Source organism: Vanellus vanellus (genome assembly GCF_965231255.1).
Source record: "Vanellus vanellus genome assembly, chromosome: 1".
Classification (NCBI taxonomy): domain Eukaryota; kingdom Metazoa; phylum Chordata; class Aves; order Charadriiformes; family Charadriidae; genus Vanellus; species Vanellus vanellus.
In genome coordinates, this window is record NC_138905.1 from 4,068,826 (window position 1) to 4,088,060 (window position 19,235).

At 41.8% G+C, this 19,235-nt stretch overlaps 1 protein-coding gene across 1 annotated transcript in view; it reads right to left on the bottom strand.

Annotated features, from left to right (window-relative positions):
- MKLN1 (muskelin 1) overlaps positions 1–18,312 on the bottom strand; it is a 100,158-nt gene extending 81,846 nt beyond the window's left edge. Inside the window, exons 1-2 of the mRNA XM_082493680.1 lie at positions 18,205–18,312; positions 2,746–2,815 (exon numbers count right to left, since the gene is read on the bottom strand). Coding sequence (XP_082349806.1) covers positions 2,746–2,815; positions 18,205–18,296 — 162 coding nt within the window. The 5' untranslated portion in view covers positions 18,297–18,312. The remainder of the gene's footprint in view (positions 1–2,745; positions 2,816–18,204) is intronic.
- Between the last annotated feature and the right edge of the window lie 923 nt (positions 18,313–19,235).

Here is a 19,235-nt window from a genome sequence, read left to right on the forward strand (position 1 = left end):
CACCGCAAAAGTGACCAATTTTTAAATGAAGTGATGCCAACACACAAGCAATAGAATGCTTTGCAACTTCATTTTCCATAAGATACATGATATTTATTCTGGGGATTAAAAGTGATCTGTTTATATCACTTTTTTTATATGAAATATCCAAATTCTAACATAAAGCAACTAATTTACCCCTCAACTTCTCTCTTTACCACGCTTATAATTCAGTCAACCATTATTTCAACTGAAGTTTTCCAAGCTAAGAATCTGCCTTAAGAACTTCAGCCATTTGCAAGAATGAGGACATAGAAAACTTGTATAAAAGTTTTATCTGTGTTAAAATGTAGCAGTCTTTCAATTGGCAAGGTACAAGAACTAGCTATTTTGAGCAAAATGCAACAAAATCTGAAGTTCTTTTGTCAAGTATGAGACGACACAATTTGGAACTGTTTCTCTGTATATACACAGAAATAACAATAACTGCATTCTTCACACACAGGCCTCTTCTGCAAATTTTAATTTTCCATTCCCTCTTTCCAGTTAATTTTCAACAGAGAAGTTACATTGAAAAAAAAAATGCTTTATATGAATAATTAAACACTCAGGTTAGAAGCATGAGGATTAGCTAAAGTACATATTAGAGACACTGCAAATACATCATCTCTCTCAGCGCTTAGGATTTGGCTTGCTGAATACATGAGCAACTATGCAGTACTTTACATTATTGAATACAGGGATTCAAGTAGGAGGAATCCAGCAGGATGGCCTTTTCCACTTAAGCAGCCAGCTCTTCTCTTGGTTTTGTCTTTAAATAACACAGAATAAAACTCAAATACTTTCTTGTCAGTCTCAGTTGCCACTACAAAGACTAACTTTTTGCTAGTCAGATCGAAGGACCTCAAATCTGGATACCTCATATAGATATAGTGAGAGATATATATGACATATATAGGTAGATAGAGATGGGATATATAGGTGTATATATATGGATACATATTAGATATATAGGTACATATATGATAATGTTAATTCATCTCTCTCCTATCACAAAGTTTGGTTTAAATTACTTGCTTATCATGCAGGGCAGTGCCCAGTCTTCCAGGGTTGAATTCAGTAGTTGTGCAACAGCATCTTCATTCAGGCCATGACCAAAACACATAAAACTGCTGGAAAACATCTCTAACACGTTCACGTGGTTCACACAGAAGTCACTCTAATTACTCCCTGCTTAATCTACATGCCTGAATATAACTTGTGTCCCTGCTTGTCAGCTTTAAGCATAGGTTGAGAATATTCTAAAACATTCAGCTACAAGAGACATATTGTCATTCCAGAATCAGGTTTTTAAAAGCACAAAATGCTCAGGATGGCTCAGGAAATGAAAGAGCAGCTTCTAGCAATAACTAAGAGCAGCTCAGGTGAAAAACCCAGTCCAAAGCTACACCACAAGCCAACCTTGCCTTGTGAACAAGAGAGCCCTAAGAAAAACAAGTGCTTCCTGCATGAAAGGAAGCAAAGGATGGCACAGACTGGGATACAATATATGCACAAAACTCATTACCCTGCAATCGATAGTTCCTAGATAGACTAAAACTGCTTCAGGCTATGGATTAAATTCCTATGCTGTGTATATATATATATATATATATATATATATATATATATATATGTAAAAAAAAAACCACCAAATTAAAAGAGCAGTAAGCACACAGAGGCATCAAGAGGATGAAAATCATTAGTCTTCACAAGCAGGCTTATGAAACATCTGAACGGAATAAACAGGATAGTTTTCCCTCTCCTCCTAAAGAACCCACTTTCACAGGCACAACTGTATAGAACACTATCATGAAAATCAATATGAAAGTTTTTCAGCTGGATGAGATAAGTTGCTGCTATAGGGAGTCGCTAGTCTAGACTACAGATCTTTAACACACCTTCAAAGTAAAGTAGCAAGATTTACCTAGACAAAAATTGTGAGACTTAACTCATGAGGAATACTTTGATTAAATAAGTAGATAAGCAGAAGAACTTTGCACGAGAGAGATACTGCACAACGCTGCTGTGCATCAGTATTTTAAACAAAAGAATTTTGAACAACCAGCATAAGAGACACACAAGCTGATCAAACAGTACCAGAGTAATAAGGTATAGATCTAGCATAAAGAGAAGGATAACACATTTATTGGAGGAAAAAAAAAAAAGTTAAGTAAAAAGGATAAGCATATTTTTTCTGGATAATCAAACAACATAATTAATAGTGAAAAAGCAAATTAGATGCTAAAATCAATACAAATATTATTTTAATAAGGTGCTTAACCAGCAGAAGAGGTGACATTCATGTCTCTTTAAACAGAGTCCTCATTTCTAAGTGCACTATTAGGAGAAACAAATACAAGCTCCTTAGATCTAGGATTCAAGGCCAGCAATCTACAACAGTTTCCAGTAGTGCTGACAAAGGGGGACCTGCATGCCTCATTAGCAGTTTAATCTAACCATAAGGTTAAATTATTTCCAGTACGACCGCTATTGTCAAGGATGAAACGCAAAAGTTCCCCTGCTAAAAAGCATTTCTTGAAAGATCAGAAATAAACTGATGGAGACGTAAATACCTAATGTACCAACAAGCTGTATTTTATTGCAAGAAGGTAGCCTATAAAGGCTGTCAATATAAATAGTAGCAGCCTACATTTAAAGTAAAAACTCCAGTATATATAAAGTCATACAACACAGCTATACAGTTGCAGAGATTCAGATGCTTACCTGGGGAGGATAATTGCTTTCTGAAGACCATCTTGAGGACTGATCATTGGGTTTGTCCACCAAGATATTCCTAAAAAAATGAGAAGCAATAAGTAATTTAAAAACAGCCCCGTCACATTTTGCATCTCCAATAAAATCTGTCATACATGCAGATCAGTAACATTCTCATGCAACTACCTAAATTGCTAGGCAGAGACTAAGGTTCTCCCCCTCTTATTAAAAATTTTCTACATTGCTATTTTACAGGACCCATCAAAATATGCCTCCAAGACTTGTGGTTGTGAAATGGAGCTCCAAGTTGCGAAACAAAAAGATCCAAAATTGTGAAATAAATGTAAACCAGATGAATTTGTGTAGGCCCAAGTCCGCAATGAAGTGGAAAAAACGGTCTCATTCACCTCAGTGGGGCAAGAACTTTTCAATAAGGTTAAAACGATGAGCAGTAAAACAGTTAGCAAGCCAAGTACTGTCCTTTACTAGACAGGCGATACTGGAACAGAGAAAGCGAGCTGCTAACCTACTTAAGCTTTCTTGGAGCGTGGATGATGACCATCTAACTCATGCCAAATTTTAACAAGTATTTTTCATATGAGCTACAAGCCTAGAACAACACACAGGAAAGCAGAAGTTCAACTCTTTAACCAGCAAAATTACCTCCGAGTTGCTTTCTTACAGTTTGCAATAGCACAGCATTTAGGAAATTAACATAAATTCAGAATAGTTTTTTGGCTAAAATGAAACAGATTCATCATGATAGTCATATGAAGGATTTACCTTCCCCTCTCCTATAAAACCATGTGGTCAAGTTCACCTCCCAGATTAAATTAAAGAAAAAAAATCCCTATAATATAAATATTGGCGAGGTAACGATGCACCACCTGCTGGACAAGGCTTACGAGCTCCACCACGTCCAACTACTGAACTCGCCAGCTTGTAAAACTTATGTAAAAAGAAGGAAGCAGTCATCAAAAGGCTTATGCCATCTCCATCTGCTGTGTAGGAGGAAAAGAACACGAGCATCTGGATTACCACAACGGACTGAAGGAAAAAGCGCTCATATAAAAGCTCTGAAGGGAAAGAGGTTAAGTCAGAGGTTGAGCGTTAACAGACAGAAATTAGCTTGCTCTTTCCACATTGGGCAGACCAAAATCACCACACTAGCAACAGTATCCAAGCAGTCCCGCACCATGACAAGGGGTATGGCAAGGAGCTACACCGGAGTGCCGCTTAAAATACATACATTTTAGAAAGCTGGTCTAGTGCTGTCCATCTGCGGGCTTTGTAAGGGACATGTCATGACTTTTACATGGCATAGGAATAAAACCCAGGTTCCCTATCCCTTTAGCTAGTTTCCATCATCACATGGCATTTATTAACACAGCAATGCCTGTGCTGGCCCAGGCCTGCAGTTGGTTTATTTACACATCCCCAGTGGGAAAACACGTTTGAACAGCATAAGGACACACACTACCCTCTTGCTCTAACCCCATCAAAATAGGAAACATACATTCATTGGTCTGCATAATTAAAACATCCCACTAAGCACATCCGTTTTGCAGCATCAAGATGCTCAACTCCAAGAGAAAACCTACCCCCCATCTTTAATACAAGAGGGACAAAATGAACCAACCGAACCAAAGGGCAGAATTTGGGAACTGATGAGACAGAAATCTGAGAACAGATTTCTAACAAAAGTTGCCAGTCTTAAAGCTAAGTCACCACTAGAAACCAAAATACGATTGTTTTGAGAAGAATCATACCTGTAGCCTCCTACACCATGCCACAGGCGAGGCAAAAGTATATTTATGAATTTCTTAATACCTTTTACTATCTGGAGAGAGAAAAAACTGCTAAACTTGAAGGAGATATGTATCTTATATTAAATACTTAAGGGACATGAAGGCAGATAAAACCAGATAGCACTGCATGACTTTTCTCCTTTATGGAACTTTATCCTAGCATGCAAGAAGACAATTTACCTTACAGAATAAATTTTATTTATGATGCTATTACATTTGTTTAAACATTAGACGATAAGCTCTTCGTATGTTGAGCAACATTTGCAGGAATTGGCACTGTTACGTGGTCAGACAATGCCCTGCTGGAAAAAAAACATTTTATAACTGGGACAGATCCCAAAGATCATATTTTTAGAAGTAGATTTGTTTGCTTCCCCAGGTCAAAGATCAGTTTGCCACAACCGAAGAGGACCTCAATCAGTACAGCTAGACAAGATAAAAATCCTTCCACAGAGAGAGAAAAGGGACAGGCAGCTCATGCAAAATTAAAGCTAAAAAAAATTTAAAAGATAAAGCTAGCAGTGTCAATGGAGCTATAAATATGTTTAAAAACACACAGGTTATTTATTTATTAAGATTAAACAAACATTGAAGACAGAAGTCCATACGTACAAAGTCAATTTACTGTAACGGTTTAGGAAAACTTATGGGCTTTGAGGAATTCAGGCATTCCAGCAGTCATGAGACAGTAAGAAACAGACAAATGCATATTCTAATGACAGACGCCTTTTTCCACGTAAAGCCCTTTTTCTGGACACCACAAAATTCTTACCCAGTACCTGGAGACAGGTTTTTCAGATATGACACCTAGATTAAAGTCTGGGAAACTTCAGAAGTGAAAATTCCATTAACTCAATGACTTTCCATGTAATTTTCACGAGGCATTAAAAAAAAGTATTTGTAAGCCCTTGAGCTACCGCAAGTACCAAATAGTTTTACGCAAGCTTTTCCTGTGAAAAAAGCAGCCCATTAAATGCGGTTCGAGATAACTCATAATCATAAACTGTAGACACACAATCTAGTCTAGCATAAATCCACGACACTGCCAAGAAGGACCATTCCACCCACTCGCGCTTGATCCTCCCCCTCCCTACACCAGCAGCTATAATAAAGATTAGCATAAATAACTTCTTTAGTCTGATCAGTTCTCCAGCTCAGCTTACTACTACTGCCAGCACAAAAGGAAAAAAAAAAAAAAAAAAAAAAAAAGATGAGCAGCTGGATCCAGGCAAGGGGTCATACTGGAGTGAACCCCCAATCCCATCCTCCCATTGGCAAGTAACTACTAAAAAAACAAAAAAAAACTAGATGTTGTGGTACCTCTGCTACTTTGTGGGCAATCGTACCCCACACTAAAAGCTAAGCAGAAGGAGCCATGTTATTTGCACCACAAACGGTAACATGTCCAGAGGCGGTACTGGTGTGCCTTAAATTCATAACCTAGCTTCCTTCGAAGCTATTAGCATCTAAGCCTTTATTGTAAGCATTCCCATCGCTAATTAAGAGAAGTGGATCGTTCTGGCTGCTTTGTACAGAAAGCCCTCTTGGCAGAACACAGTGGAAGTTTCTTTTTATTACCCATGCAGATGCTGGCCTTGCAACTGCTGGAAGTAGATAATTTTTCCTTTTACCAACCCAGAAACCGTCATATCCGTTGTACCAACTGCTGGCGCATCTCTGCTGGAATTACAGAGATGTCCCCACACTTCATATTACCAGAGGACTTCTCTGTGCAAGAAGCTCTGTGGTTTCAGGCACAACAATCACTAAGCAAGAGTTTTTCTTTGCTTTGAGGGGGGGGGGAAGGGAGAAATAAGATGACTTTGCAGAATATACTGCAAATTAGGTTTAAGGCTGCTATAATTTGCCTCTAACCTAAATATTTTCGTGAAGCTGTTAAAGAAATCCATGACTTTAGGAACAAGTCCTTAAGAATAAACAAACCCAAAACACTGGCTTTGCTTGGCACATTCAAATCACTCTTCAGAGAGCAGCTGTGCAGAAAAGGGCACACGCATCTCCAAGAGGACTTGGAACTCAGACACAGCTCTTCTAGAAAACCGCTGAGGTACCAAGCCATTACGCTGCAAAAAGCATTTGAAAGTGCTACGAAAATGCAGCCTGACTGAAAATGGACAGTCTTTGGGGTTGTCCATGTGATGATTTTTTTTCATTTTTTCCTACAACCATCCCAAAGCAGACTAGCAAGAATACAGCAACTAAAATACACCGGCTTAAGTTTCCACTAAGTCCCCTTTACAGAGGGCTGTAAAATGTGGTGGGCCAACTATTTCAAACACATGGAACCATCAGACTAGCCATTACAAAGCACCAATGGAGATACCCTTGCCCAGCCTAGACTCTGGAATGTACACACAGTCTTAACCAAGAAAAAAAGAAAAAAAAAAAAAAAAAAACCACAAACACCACCCAAAACAACCCTAGTCCATGGATCTGGAAAGAACTAGAGAAATTTTTCTCCTGCAAATCCCAGAAACTCATTGCAGCTAATGCCGATTTCAAACCACCTGGCTGCAGAGTTTAGAAAGCTATACGTACCTATGGCTCTCCCCTAAAGCAGTTAAAAAAAAAAAAAAAGCTGTTTAGATTTTGTTATAAAGTTTCTCTCCTTTCTATTGGAGAAGTTCTCTGCATAAGGACATGAAGACATGAAAATTTCTTGGTTGAAACACAGTAAAACATACACAATTATTATGCAGTATGCAGACACATTCAGGAAACAAGTTTTGGGGGATCTAGGTGTTGTTTTTTGGGTTTCCATTTTTTAAAACACAGGACTTCTTAACCCTAGTGCTAAGAAGTACAGGAGGACCTCTTGCATTGTAAAACAAAGTTTGAGTTAAACATACACAAATGTGCAATTTTAAATACTACACTGTCACAAGGTTTACCAACTTACTGCTCAAATTTGCTTCCATCTCCTCAGCAGCAGTTTTTCACAAACATCCACTATATTATAAATTTACTTATATCAAAAGTAAAATAGCCAAGCAAGCACAGCATACAAAAATAAACTGATGAGTTTTTAAAAGACTTTACAGAAATATACTTATCAGATCACAGCTGACTATAGTGGACAACAAAACAGGTATCACTTAGCTCCACTAAACTAATAGTTTCACTAAAACTAGTTTCTCAATTATTTATTTCTTTCAATGAGCAGTTAACAATTTTTTTTTAAGCTGCCTCTCATCACTGCCAGTCCAATGATACACAAAGACCTTTACTGAAAAACAAACTGCTCCTTAAACATGAAATGACACTGTTGCAGACATTTCCAGTAACACAAGTTAGAAAGTACTCCTTTTCACTCCCCCCCGTCTAATTAAGACTTCTTTAAACAAGATATTTCTGATTCATCCGTGCTTCCTCCTGACACACCAGGAATTAAATGTTACCAATAGTGACTAAAACTGCAGCAGTATAGTGAATTCCCAGCAAGTTATCAGAGCCTGGTAAATAACTTCTATTCCAGTGACACCGAACAACCCTAAATCACAGATTAAACTTTTGACTGTATCACAGCATTGCGCAACCCAAATCCTTAGCAGCAAGAGCTCCCAGCTCCAGGTTGGTAACATCAGTGTTAGGACAGCAGAAAAACAAATTGGAAAAAAAATTAAAATAAAGTCAGTCTTATTTGCCTATGTTGGTAACCACAGTAACTTCACACATCACAGATGATTACCAGCCTAATTGTCCCAATGTTGAGGGATTATACTTGAGATGCAATTTAACTGGTAAGTGATGCTGAACCTTTAAGATCAAAAATTATCAAGGTTTGTTCTCTCCTAGCACTAGCTTTGGTTTTAAATTTAAGAATTCTTAGGTCACTGAAAAGACAGATTTTTTCCATGTACTTAAAGTCTATCTACTTTCTGGAAAGAAAATAACTTAAAATGCTGATGAAATCAACACTTATAAAGACTCTTCTCTTATCTTGGTGAACTCATATTAGTGAGTATGAGATTATCACAGAATCACGGAATTTCCAGAGTTGGAAGGGACCTCTAGAGATCATCTAGTCCAACTCCCCTGCCAAAGAAGGACTGCCCAGAGCACATCCCTCAGGACTGCATCCAGGCGGGTCTTGAAAATCTCAAGAGAAGGGGACTACCCCCACCCCCCTCCCTGGGCAGCCTGTGCCACTGCTCTGGCACCTGAACCGTAAAGAAGTTTTTCTGTGTATTTGAACAGAAATTCCTATGTTCCAACTTGTGCCCATTACCTCTCATCCTGTCACTGGGAACTATTGAAAAGAGTCTGGCTCCATCCTCCTTCAACCCACCCTTTAGATACTTGTAAGCAACAATAAGGCCTCCCCTCAGCCTTCTCTTCTCCAGGCTAAAGAGTCCCAGCGCTCTCAGCCTTTCCTCATTAGGAACATGCTCCAATCCCTCAATCATCTTAGTTGCCCTACGCTGGACTCTCTCCAGCAGTTCCCTGTCTCTCTTAAACTGGGGAGCCCAGAACTGGACATAGTATTCCAGTTGTGGCCTCACCAGTGCAGCGTAGAGGGGGAGAATTCCACTGGCCTTTTTGGCAGCAAGGGCACATTGCTGGATCATGGGTTATCTGGATTATCTGGAACCTCTTCTTTTGCCCATTTCTTTTCATACTCTGTGTTCATTTCTACACGTCTAAGCCACAAGGCTATTTAAAATCCAGCCTTTTAAGCGATCCACAAAGTACTAACACAAGCTACGTGGCATGCATGCAACTTAGCCTAGGTGAGGTCCCAGGAGGTTCCCTGAGCAGAACTAAATCCCTGGCTTGATAAAAAGACAAATAGGATGAATTCTACCCTTCGATAGTCAAGGAAAAAGACTAAGACATTAGATTCTTCAGCTCACTGGATTTGTAGCCAATAAATAAAATATTGTAGTAAAATTTGCCAGAGTTTTAAGACAACACCAGCCACGGTCACTTCATAACAAAGTTCAGTTTTCATTTAAAAAAAAAAAAAATCTTACATCTTGCTGGGAAAGTAGTTTAGACAGTGTGTGAAGACAGATTTCTACTGCCAGCAATCACCAGAAAAGCCACTGAACTTCCCAAGACTTCCCAAATCCTCCACAATACTTGTGGTGTTGCACACTTCAGTACTGCCTTGCTCTCACTTCTCATTTCCAAAAGCATTTTCTTGGAAAGGGACAAACCTTCACAAGAAGATCAGAAAGCAATGTCTAGCACACATCTATGTAAATCCCCTATGCCGTATTTTGGAAGCATCACAAACTTGGTGGAGCACTTTTGTTTGACTAACGCACATATGGAAAAATTTTACAAAGGCCAGGAAGTAGATTTAGGTCTTCCATGATTTCATAGCATTGCAACAAGGTTCTTACACACAATACTATTAATATTTCCACTCAAAGAAGGAATCCACAAAAACAGACTAAGTGATCACACGTAAAGATATAAATTCCTACTGTAAGCCATAAACACATCTTTAATATGCATCAAGGACTGTAACTTCACACTTCGTAAAAAGTTAACCCAAAAAACTGATTCCTGCAAGAGAATTTAAAGCAGACTATGGTTCAACAAAACAGACTGAAGCCCCCTCAGGCCCAAATTATTGTCAAGCACGGAGCTTTTTCACCAAAACTCTATGGAAAATGACTCCTGGTTCCAGGTGGGACCACCCTCACTGTATTAGCTTGGGTTTCAAAACTAAGATTCTCTGACTAACAATGCAACTCTAACCAGGGAATCCAGGTGACAAAATATTGACCTGGGAAAATAAGGAGACACCAGTCTGTTGTTAAGTACTGGTTATTTGGGAAAATGCATTACAGGTCAGAAACATCTGCCCCTAGATCTACATTATGGACTAATGCCTTATTTTGGGGCAATATAAATAATTCCTGGTAAAGGGTATGCTAGTTCCCAAGCCAGCATTACTTTCATATTTGGCAGTTTCCAAACCCTGTACCAGAAAGCAGGTTTTTTAAGAGACAAAACATGGAAATTCACAATAGCACACTGGCATGAAAGAGCAGGGTGGGAACTCACACAGCAATTCCTTACTCGGGTAAGGTACCTAATGGTACCTAATCCAAATTTTTTTCTTCCCTTTTATCATCATGTTAAGAGCATCTCTTTACTAATACAACTTTCAAATGTAGAATAGGCTACTAAATTAGTATTTAAATCGTTACCATAAGAGCCAAATGCTGCTTAAAGTATGTACCTACAGAAAAGCATTCAAGAAAAATGCAGGTAATGTCCTAAGCACAGTTTCAGTATTTTTCAGGCACCTTCCCAGACTGTCAGAGTGATGTTTTAAACCCAGCAGTCAGTTTAGGCAGTAAGTCTCTGCCTTAGAAAGGACTGTGGAAAACACCACCAAACTCAAAATGACCAGGGCACAATTTTTCTCCATTTTCAAGATCATGTCATATTCCAGGAACCGCAGAACACACCAGCAGAGGAGAAGCAAGCACTATTAACCAGTTTGCTTTTGCCGTTTAAATTCAGACGTGCAGGGTGTTATCCTCAACTTAAATATATGGTTGTACTCCTTGATTTAAATTGATCCAGGAAATAATTTCTCAAAGATTATTCATACTGAGTTTCAAGCAATGCCTTGAATAGCAACTACCTAACGTAACAAAGCACTCTACAGCTTCAGTGCTCCTTCCTCACCTTCCAGTAACTAGTATATTATTGAATTCAGACCCACCTGAACTTACAGTCTGCTGTTCCCACAAAATTCAACAGGCTGTAGACAAAAAAGCAAAACTACATTTGGTTTTAGAGGTTTATATTAACATGCAATTAAAGTAATCAAGCACTGGCTTGTTTTCGAAGGTTGGAACGCGCTGACCTCTAGATAACTGACTGAATCAATGGTGCACACACCACTTAACCTCAACAGAAAAATCTTGATCACATCATAAAAATCAATGGCAGTGATAAACCTAACTGTGCATTTTAACAGCGATCTGCTAAAAAGATGAATGTGCAGAATAAGAAACTACATTCTTTGCATGTAAAAAAAACACACAGACTGTACATACTGTCTCAGCAATAACAACAGTTATCCTAAGGAAAATGTGCTCTGTTTGAAACAGTGTTTAAGTCTTTAAGCAAGTAATTAGTAATCAGGAGCTAGAAAACCTTTATTAAGATTGCAGGATATAAAGCCACATACAGAACAAATGATCCATAATCTGATGATGTTATGAAAATTTTACATTCTTAATGTTCCCCAAAAATGCCATCCCAGAAAAGGTTGAACATCAGAGTAATACAGGTTCTGCCAGGTTAGTCACACCAGGGAACTACAGCAATTAGCATTTCACCTTCATCCTTCTGCCAGTGAATAAAACTCTGACTAATTGCCTAAATAACAACTATATTTTAACAGGAGCTTAAAAAAATTTCTTCTCATACTACAGCATTTGTGCTTTTATCTGGGAAGCAAGAGCTTCTGATGACAATGTAAGGCACCAGCAACTTCATAATTTTGTGATTTTTTTTTCACCCCTTCCACCTCTCTGACCTTTTTCTTTCTCAGCACTTTACCTTATTAGACACTAGAGAAGGACCTAATACTCATGTATTCAATCAGTAGGTAATTTTATTTTCTACAGAAATACTTTGGTTTTGAAGTTCTCAATTTCAGCTTTCAGAGAAAAATCCTAGGCTACTGAAATGATGCAAGCAAGGGGCAAAAATGCCTGTCAGGACATGAGATTGTCTAGAAACATCCAGAAAATTCACACAAACAAGTGGAAAAAAAAACAACTTTCCACTGGACGCTGAAAAGGACAAGAAGCAGAACTGAGAACATTTCTATACACAGGGTTCACCAGAGGGGAACAGAGTCTGCCAGCTCGCTTCATTAGTCAGTGGTGGCATTCCCAGCTCATTTTAGTAAATGGTAGAATTATCGATCAATATTGCAAAGATATCACAAGCACATAATTACAGATAGCCAGCAGATGTGCCTGTTCATATTCCCATATCTAAGGGGAAAGTTATTAGAACAAGGAAAGTGAATTGGCTACATTAAAATACCCAAGCAAAGCTATACAGGCTGACAATTTAAGATGAAAAAACTACATTCGTGCTTATATGTGCAAAAAACCCAGAAGTCACAGTTCTACAACTAGAACGGAAATCATCACTGCTATGTAACTGAAATTATTTAAGAAACCATGAGACACAAGCAGTATCATTAAGACTTCTAGTGTATGGACAATGAGCACTGTTCACCCTGCCAGAAAATAGCACTAAAGCACACTTTGCTAGTCCACTGTTTTGGACCGGTTTAGATCGCTTTGAGGTCTCAGCAGTTCAACAGAAGGTATCTTCACCTTGTCAAGAAACAGAGCTCAGTATCAGAAAACAACAGAAAAACCAAACTCTTTCATTAGTCATGACTGATCTCAACTTGAACATGAGATTCTTCAAGACCCAGAGGCATCTATAACAAGATTTATGAACCCATAAGGTACAGATCTGAATCACTGGTAAGAGGAGAAACTGAGAATCACAGTTCACTAGCCACAAATACATGTTTTTTTCCTGTTACAGGAATCTCAGAGAATGGGGTAGCTGGCACTCAGGTTTTTTTCTGGCTGTTTTTTTTTTGTTGTTGTTGTTGTGGGGGTTTTTTTGGTTTGTTTTTTAAATCCTTACGGACTTTACCCCAAAAAGTTTGTTACACGTGTTCTCAGTACCTTCTTGCCAATGCTTTACAATACGCTAGATTTGAAAACACAGGAGAGTACATCTCTGTTTCAGAGTAAACACAATACAGAAGTAGATGTTTGGTTAGACTGGGCAGGAACTTACTGTCACATCCTCTTAATTAAAAAGCATTTAAAAAATTGCATTCTCACTTTGGAAGGCTAAAAGTCACTCATATTTTACTATCAAAGTATCTTCCACCTAGTTTACTTCCCCTGGTTTGATGGAAAATGGAAAGCCAGCAGAAACACACACAATTATTTTAAGTGTACTGTAACAAACCGGCTGGATCTTTCTCTGTTCCAGTGTGCCCAAACCACAACACTAGGAAAGAGACAACAGGCCCCTCCAGCCTTCAGCATTTGATGCAGTATCACATAAGGTGTCAAACTGGAAAAGCCTGGAATTACCAGAATACCTGAAGTCCACAGTGAAATAGATAAAAATGGGTTGCAATGAAAAAGTGACTACCAGTTAGGAGGAGGTTGCTAATGGCATTTCATTATCAGCTAAGAAACCAACCTTGTTTTATATTCTTAAAAACAACCTTAGCATAAGAAATAACCAAATAAAACACCAATAAAAATCCTACAGTCAAATCTAGGAAATATACTGATCTTCCTCTACAGAGGTACCATACAGGAAAACCTGAATGACTCTGAAGATCTGAGCAATAGAAATGGGATGAAAGTTCCTCACAAAGGTACATGACTAGCGTAACACAGTAAAAAGCTCTTGCTAGTCTTTAAAGCAATATTTCAGCTATATAAAACAGTGACAGAAGGACCTAAGTCCATTAGCCAACTGCAAGGTATCATCAGTCACAAGTCTGATGCAACCACTAGAAACTACGATCCTAGGACACAGTAATTTAGCATTTGGCAATAGAAAAGAATACACGACTGCCATCGCACAAAGCACAATACTTCACCTCTTATTCACCTTAGCAGGCAGTTCAAAGTGGAGCAGGGACAAAAATGGGCTATTAAAAAAAAAAAAAAGGAAAAATCAGGATATGAAGTGCTTCTCTCAGAATGCAGAGCAATAGCTTTTGGTTCACTTCCTTACTAAAAAAAAAAAATCGAAGTTTAAACAAGGGTTACATTACCTTCTATAAATTGTTTATTTCCTCCTTGAACAAAACCAGAAGTGACTGAGCTCATCACTTTCTGCAAAAGGCCAGAGGAGAGAGGGAAATGAAGTCCAGGTCTCTTTCCCTCCACGTATGTCAAAAGACACCAGTACTTGTTTGTGTAGCTCATGTGAAGTGACTGTTGGTGATGCAGAGAGCCCTAGGCCAGTCCCTTGTGAGATACCAGAGAGCAGCCTCCCTCGTGGCTCCATTCCTTCAGGGAGGAACAGCGGAGAGCCATGGAAGGGATCTGATGGAAGATTCTCAGACGATATGCTGGATAGAACATTTTCCAAGTTAGACAAGCTGAAGCCTCTCAACTCACTGTTGCCTCTGCACAGGCAGAGCGTCTCTGGAAACACCAGATGTTTCAAGAACAAATTTCCTCTTGGATCAATTTTCTTCCCAAATGCACAACCTCCCCTACAATGCAGACTGAACTAGAACTATTACTAGACAAACTCTTTCACTTCTACCCACAGAGTTTTTAAAATAAATATCCAAGTCAGCCTTCCTGCTGGTAGCTACAAGCCAACAGAGAACTCCAGCAGTATGAAAAACAGTAGAACTATTCTTTGTCAGACTCAAGAAGGACAATCTTCATTTAATGTTTGGAAAGATCTTTGCAAACACGCAGGTTGCTGCAGCACTGGTAAAACAGCCAGAAGATGGACCTAGCGCTAACTAATTGTCTAGTACCACCACCAAACACAACAGGAAAGACGCTGGCATTCACCGGAAGAAAATTCTGTCACTGAAAGAAAACTGGTGTTTTTCAGTAGACTACTGATCCTAAACAAGAACATCACCAGAAGGGTCTTTGAAAAACACTTCTTTTTTTTTTTTTTAATTAAAAAGGGCAGTTATCAGGTCATTTCAACATTCTGAAGAGTTTCAGTACCAGTTCAGCATCGCATAAGCAGATGTGAAATAAGTTACTAGACATCTAATTTCTAATTTGGTGAAAGTTTTGCATTTCATAGCTTTGTTTTAAATTTAAGACCATACAACTACTTCAGAAGTGTGTTTAAATCATACTTAGCTGACACAGAACATGGGTAATCTACCGCTTCTCTCCCACAAACACTTTGCTTCCAACACCACAGTTCCCAATGACAAGCAACATTAAGCAGAGTATTTCTACATACGTTATGGCACAGTCCCTCTTCTACTTTGAGGTTAAAATGGTTTCTTCCTAGTTACGCTAACAAGCTTATTTAAATTACAGTATAACCAGAAGTCCCAAAATCCTCAAGAAAAGCATCATTCTGCTCCACATATTAAATACTAAGACAACTTTTAGCTCTGTGTTCATCCCGCAGTATGTTACATTCCTGTCCCTGCAATTCTGAAGTTTTCCACCTTCACTCCACCCCCAAAAACCCACCCTCCAATATATTTCTATATAAATTTTCTCCTTTTGAGAATCTAATCTTAAAATCACAGGTCCAAGCCTCCCCTTCCCATTTCAGATCGCATTTAAGCTCTCCCCCAGAACATGGGAATGTTAACATGCTGTTAGCAGACAGCCAGTAAAAAACAAAACTTTCATAGAAGACAGCACACAAGCATTAGGACCCGTGTCGCTCAGTCCAAGGTTAGCATGCCAGAGAATAACCCCATCACTGGGATTATTGAACCCTGCTTAAGAGCCATTAGAATCGTCTTCAGTGATGATAAGCCCATTTAAACAACATCTTAAAAACCAGCCGAATGCAAGGTCATGCATTTGTAAAACACCAGCCCCTATAGGAAAGGGAATTGTATCACAGAAGGCAATGACATTAAGGACTTTGGGCAGCACTGCAGATACCACGTGAACATTAATTCCTGACACAAGTCTTAGCAAAAAGGACTAATGGGAGCCTTGGAAAGGAATATCAAGGAGAAAGACAGTATTCTCTTTTCATATTGCATCAGTGAGATCAATAATGGACTGTCACGCTTCTATTCAGGGATCAACACCTTAATACGGTGTTGAAAGCCAGAAATGCTGGTAGAAATAACCACAAGGATGATCACAGACCTGAAAGAAGCCCCTTAAAGTCTTTTAAACAAAAGAGGTAAAGGGATTACTTATCTCCAAAGATTATCACTTAGAAAAGTTCTTTTTAATATCTAACAAAGCAAATATACAGAAGGATACAATGACTAGGAGTTTAGTCAGAAAACTTTTTTTTGAAGTTTCACTTCATTCTGGAAAGTGGAGATAATTCATGACATTAATTATTAATAAACCCTGTCACTTGTTGATATTTCAATCAAAGGTTATTAAATTCAGCACAATCAATGATTACACGGGACTCTACAGCCTGCAATGACTAAGGTGTCCAAGTACTGTACTCCTAACGGTCCTCCCGACCACCAACACTTATCAAAAAGGTGTATCGAAAATAGCACGCCTAGATCACATTATAGACACTGTAAATTTTACTTTCAGTAACCAGAAGAATTTAACAGGCCGTAGCTGGACTGCCATACAGCTAAGTCTCCCATTCAGAACAGGTTCACTTTAGTAAGGCAGCGCACACTGATAACTGTAAAACACAGCTCCAGCCTCCTTTTGCCAAACCCCAAATTCCTAAAAGCAGGAGGTGAGGGCAGCACATGACCCCCTTCCCCCAAACCCACACACAATAGTTGAGGGTAGCCCAGCAAGCCTCCAGCATTTCAGAGGTCAGGGCCAGGAGAGGAAGCCCGGCTGCCAAAAAACACACTGCCCACAAGCACCTGACATACCCAAACCCGCAGGGCAGGGGAAAGGTTTACTTACCCTTCTCCCCACTTAACCTGTTCACCAGCCTCTCCCACACACAGCGCCCATTTTCCCCTCCAAATCTGGGGCCAGCTTCTCCTCCTTACATGCACCCCCCCCTGCCCATACCTGTGATCACCCCTAACAGGCCTGGTATTCAACCCCCCCCATGCCTCTACCCTAGTGGGCAGGCCCTTCCCACCTCCCCAGACATACAACCCAGACCCTCTACCTCACACACAGCTCCCCCAAACCCTGCTAACCACCCCCTCCTTCACACACAGCCCCCTCATATCCTGCTGACACCCCCTCCTTCACACATAGGCACCCCCAAACCCTGCTGACCACCCCTCCCTCACACATATGCACCCCAACCCCTGACACCCCCTCCCTCACACATAGGCACCCCCAAACCCTGCTGGCCACCCTTTCCCTCACACACAGCCCCCCCGAACACTGACCCCCTCCCTCTCACACACAACACCCCCCCCAAACCCTGACCAACTCCTTCCTCACACACAGCCCCCCTCAAACCCTGCTGACCACCCCTCCCTCACACGTAGCCCTCCCTAAAACCCTGACCACCCCCTCTCTCACACACAGGCCCTCCAAATTTTGATACCCACCCCAGACACAGTTCCCCCAAACCCTGCTGACCACCACATCCCTCACACACAGCTCCGCCAAACGCGGTTGATCACCCCCTCCAAGCCCCCTCCAGAGCCCCCAAGCCCTGACCCCACACACACACGCATAGGCCCTCCCAAACCCTGCTTCATCAGCCCTTCCCCTCACAGAGCCGGGCCCGCCCCGCGCCTGGCGGCCAGGCCTCCCCTCACCAGCCCCTCACCAGCCAGGGGCTCAGACCATCCCGGGCCGCCCCAGCACCTCCCCGCCGGCACCGGCCGGGCCCGCGCTCCCCTCAGAGCGGCCGCCACCGCAGCACCGCCCGCCGCGGCCTCCCCGCGTAGGCCACGGCAAAGGCCCAGCGCGGGCCCAGCAGGCCAAGGCGACCCAGGGTCGAGGCCGGGGCCGAAGCCGGGACTCACTCGGGCAGGTAGGTGGAGGAGAAGCTGCTCCAGCGGTGCAGGGTGTAGCCCAACACCCGGCTCTCAGGGCCCGCCGGCCCCGCCGCCGCCATCTTGTTGTCAGCAGCGGCAGCCGCGGCCCCGGCAGCGACCGCGGGGGGCGGGGCCGCTCTCTTAAAGGGGCCGCGCGGGCGGGAGGTGGCGGCGGCGGCGGCCTGAGGTGGAGTGCGGTGGGGTCTGGGTTTGGGGGGCGGGTGTCCGTGGGGCTCGAGTGGGTTCCAGTGGAGCTGGGCGAGGTGACAGCCCGTGGGGCTTGCGGGGGCGGGGGGGAGGGGGAACGGAGGGAGGGATGCTCCATGAGGCTGAGGTGGCTGTGGGGCTTGGAGGATGCTCTTTGGGGCTGCTGTGGGGCTTGGGGGATGTCCCATGGAGCTGCTGTGGGGCTCAGGAGGGTGTCCCATGGGATGAGGTGGCTGTGGAGCTTGGGGAGATAACCTGTGGAGCTGCTGTGGGGCTCAGCGGGATGCTGTGGGGCTTGGGGAGATGCCTCATGGAGCTGCTGTGGGTCTCAAGGTGGTGTCCCATGGGGCTGAGGTGACTGTGGGGCTTGGGGAGATAACCTGTGGAGCTCAGGGGGATGCCCTGTGGCTGTGGGGTTCAGGGAGGTGTCCCTTAGAGCTGAGGTGGGCCTCAGCGGGATGCCCCATGGTGCTGAGGGGGCTGTGGGGCTTGGGGAGATGCCTCATGGAGCTGCTGTGGGTCTCAAGGTGGTGTCCCATGGTGCTGAGGTGGCTGTGGGGCTTGGGGAGATAACCTGTGGAGCTGCTGTGGGGCTCAGAGGGATGCCCCATGGTGCTGAGGTGGCTGTGGGGCTCAGGGAGATGACCTGTGGAGCTGCTGTGGGGCTCTGGGGGATGCCCTGTGCGGCTGAGGTGGGCTGTGGGGCTCAAGGGAAAGCACTATGGGACTGGAGTGGGGTGTTGATTGCCAAAGGGGATATCTCCTTTCCTGGCCCCACAGCAGCCACAGGTGGGTACTTGGGAAAGGGATCT